General features: G+C 59.9%; 2 protein-coding genes across 3 annotated transcripts in view; one reads left to right on the forward strand and one right to left on the reverse strand.

Annotated features, from left to right (window-relative positions):
* The window catches only part of PRADC1 (protease associated domain containing 1), a 3,559-nt gene extending 3,168 nt beyond the window's left edge, over positions 1-391 (reverse strand). The window contains exon 1 of the mRNA XM_027701918.1: positions 307-391. Coding sequence (XP_027557719.1) covers positions 307-370 — 64 coding nt within the window. The 5' untranslated portion in view covers positions 371-391. The remainder of the gene's footprint in view (positions 1-306) is intronic.
* A 189-nt stretch (positions 392-580) lies between these two features.
* Positions 581-3,286, forward strand: part of CCT7 (chaperonin containing TCP1 subunit 7) — a 14,669-nt gene continuing 11,963 nt past the window's right edge. For both annotated transcript variants that reach the window (XM_027701912.1, XM_027701913.1), the window contains exons 1-2: positions 581-663; positions 2,300-2,453. In XM_027701912.1, the coding sequence (XP_027557713.1) occupies positions 658-663; positions 2,300-2,453 (160 nt within the window). In that variant the 5' untranslated portion in view covers positions 581-657. The remainder of the gene's footprint in view (positions 664-2,299; positions 2,454-3,286) is intronic.

Consider the following 3,286-nt stretch of genomic DNA (forward strand, 5'->3'; position numbering starts at 1 on the left):
GGGATGCAGGAGGGGAATTGCACCCAGATTGGGATGCAGGAGGGGAAATGCACCCAGGCCGGGATGCAGGAGGAGAAACGCAATTAGGTCGGGGCGCAGCGAGGGGAAATGCCCCCGTATCCCTCCACGGGTACAGGCGGTGAATCGCAACGGGGCCGGGATGCGGGGGAGTGGAAATACACGGGGATCGCGGAGCACCGAGCAGGGAGGCAGGCGGCCGGCCGGGGGTGCGGGGGCCCGGTCCGGACGCGGGGTCGGGGGGTCGGTGCCGTGCGGGGCCCGCGCCGTGCCCCCCACCTCACTCACCGCGGGCCGTCCCGCAGCAGCCGCAGAGCCAGAGCCAGAGCCAGGGCCAGAGCCAGGGCAGCATGGCTGCGCCGCGCCCCGCCCACCGCCCCGCCCCGCGCCCGCCATTGGCGGAGCCCCCCGCTCGCCTCGTTTTTATTGGTCCACACGGCCATCAATCAACCGCGAGCCGGCGCGGGCAGCGCGCTGTCACCTCGGCGCGCGCTGCTAAATAGTGAGCCTTCCCGGCTTTGCAACGCCGCGCTCCCGCTCCTCCCCGCTGCCAAATAGTCATCCAAAGGCCCCGCCCCCGGGAAGGTTCTGGGCGTGCGCGGTGCATTGTGGGGCGGGGGCAGCGCAGCGGCCGCCGCGATGATGGTGAGTGAGCGTCCCGCGCCATCCAGCGCCATCCAGCGCGATCCGCGGGCATTCCCGCCGGGAACAACCCGCGGGGCCCCCGCTGCCCTCCGGGGAACGCGTCCCCAGCGGCTGCGGCGCGATGGGGCGCGGCGATGGGGCCGCCCCGCCGCGCAGGCCTGCGGTACCCGGGATGGGATGGGGCGCTTCCCGCCGGATCCGGAGCTGTCCTGGCGGGGCTGATCCCGCAGCTCCGTCCCGCACCCTCCCCTTCGGCCCCGAGTCCCTTCGGTTTTTGTGCCTCTACCTTCGTTTCCCCCGGGGATAAGCAGTTCTTTTTTTCCATTGAGATCGCTGCTCGGGCGGGTGTGGAAGAGCTCCGTGCGTTTCCGTCCACAAAGCTTTCCCGGGATTTAGGGATTGCAGAATAGGGTTGAAAGGGATTTCTGGAGATCCCCCAGTCCAACCCCACTGCCCAGGCAGGGTTACCTGGAGCAGGTGACACAGGAACTCATCCACGTAGGTTTGGGATGTCTCCAGAGCGGGAGACTCCACGCCCTCCCTGGGCAGCTATTCCGGGGCTCTGCCACCTCCATGGAAAGTTCTTCCTCATATTAAGGTGGAACTTGATGTGTTTTATTTTGTGTCCTGTTGCTGGGCACCACCAGAACGAGTCTGGGACCATCCTCTGACACACCTTGGAGATATTTAGATGGGATAATGAGGTCCCGTTTCAGCCTTCTCTAGACTAACCAGGTCCAGCTCCCAGTCTCTCCTCATCAGAGAGATGCTCCAGACCCTCTTAAGGGACCATTAAATCCCTTCAGATCTATCTTAAGGACCCTTTCCAGTAGCTCCTTTTGTCACAGCCATGCTTTAATTTTCCTCTCTATTCCAAACCAGTGCCTCCCAAATTTTGGCTCTGTTCAGTCTTTGTCTGGGCTCTGTCTGTGAGACAGTTGCATCGCTCATGGAATAGTTTGGATTGGAAGGGACCTTCAAGACCATTTATTTCCACCCCCTGCCATGGGCAGGGACACCTTCCACTACACCAGGTTGCTCTAACCTGGCCTTGGACACTTCCAGGGATCCAGGGGCAGCCACAGCTTCTCTGGGCAACCTGTGCCAGGGCCTCCCCACCCTCACAGCCAGGAATTCCTTCCCAATATCCCATCTAACCCTGCCCTCTGGCAATGGGAGGCCATTCCACCTTGTCCTGTCCCCTCCATCCCTTGTCCCCAGTCCCTCTCCAGCTCTCCTGGAGCCCCTTTAGGCCCCTGCAAGGGGCTCCCAGTTCTCCCTGGAGCTTTTCTTCTCCAGGTGAACACCCTTCCACCACCCAAATTTGTTCAGTTCCTTGCTGTCTCAGTAATAATTCCATGTTCTGTCTTCTCCAACTCCAGCATCGAATCAGAACCTCACTGAGCAAAACACCACCAAAACCCCCCCTCCCCCTTATTTTTGGGTCAGTTACTCTACAGTCCCAGAGTGGAAGCAGTTGGGTGAATTCCCAACACAGTGGGAAGTGGAAAGCAGAGGAACTCTGAGGAGTCTGTAGGGTTTGCTCTTGGTCCTGGATGAGCCGTGGGCTGTGTGAGGAGTTTGCTCCGGGTCGTTGGGATGGGAATGACGGCTCTGCCTTGGGTTCTCTCCTCAGCCAACTCCGGTTATCCTGCTGAAGGAGGGCACGGACACCTCCCAGGGAATCCCCCAGCTGGTCAGCAACATCAATGCCTGCCAGGTGATCGCCGAGGCCGTGCGCACCACGCTGGGCCCGCGGGGCATGGACAAGCTCATCGTGGATGACCGGGGTAAGGATGTGGGAAAGGGATCTGGGAATCACCTCCCAGAGCAGCCTGTTTGCTCATATCCTCTTATCAATTAATCCCAGCATTTGCATATCTGAAAGTTTCAGCTTCTTGACCTCGTACTAAACTTGACTCTCCCAGCAGAGGTTCAGTTTCTGTCTCGGTGTCATTTTAACACCGTGACTTTTGCTGTGGAATAAAGGATAATTGTCAGACTAACCTGAGGAATTCCCTGTTTGCTGCATGCAAAGCTGGGACTCTGGAGAAGGGAAGGCTCCAGGGAGACCTTCCAGCACAGTTCCAGACCTTCCATCGCTATCCCAGATGTTCAGAATTGTCTTTATGTTGCTCAAAGCTCAGCTTCTGATGCTCCAAGGAGCTGGAGCCCCTCTGCTCTGGAGCCAGGCTGGGAGAGCTGGGGGGGTTCCCCTGGAGAAGAGAAGGCTCCAGGGAGAGCTGAGAGCCCCTTGCAGGGCCTGAAGGGGCTCCAGGAGAGCTGGAGAGGGACTGGGGACAAAGGATGGAGGGACAGGACAACAGGGAATGGCTTCCCAGTGCCAGAGGCAGGGTTAGATGGGATACTGGGAAGGAATTCCTGGCTGGGAGGATGGGGAGGCCCTGTCCCAGGTTGAGCAGAGAAGCTGTGACTGCCTCTGGATCCCTGGAAGTGTCCAAGGCCAGGTTGGATAGGGCTTGGAGCAACCTGGGCTAGTGAAAGGTGTCCTGGACCATGGCGGGGGGTTGGAACTGGATGGTCTTTAATGTCCCTTCCAAACCAAACCATTCCATGATTCTGGAGCCCCTCTGCTCTGGAGCCAGGCTGGGAGAGCTGGGGG

Source organism: Neopelma chrysocephalum, unplaced genomic scaffold (genome assembly GCF_003984885.1).
Source record: "Neopelma chrysocephalum unplaced genomic scaffold, ASM398488v2 Primary Assembly neopelma1_174, whole genome shotgun sequence".
NCBI classification, from domain to species: Eukaryota; Metazoa; Chordata; class Aves; order Passeriformes; family Pipridae; genus Neopelma; species Neopelma chrysocephalum.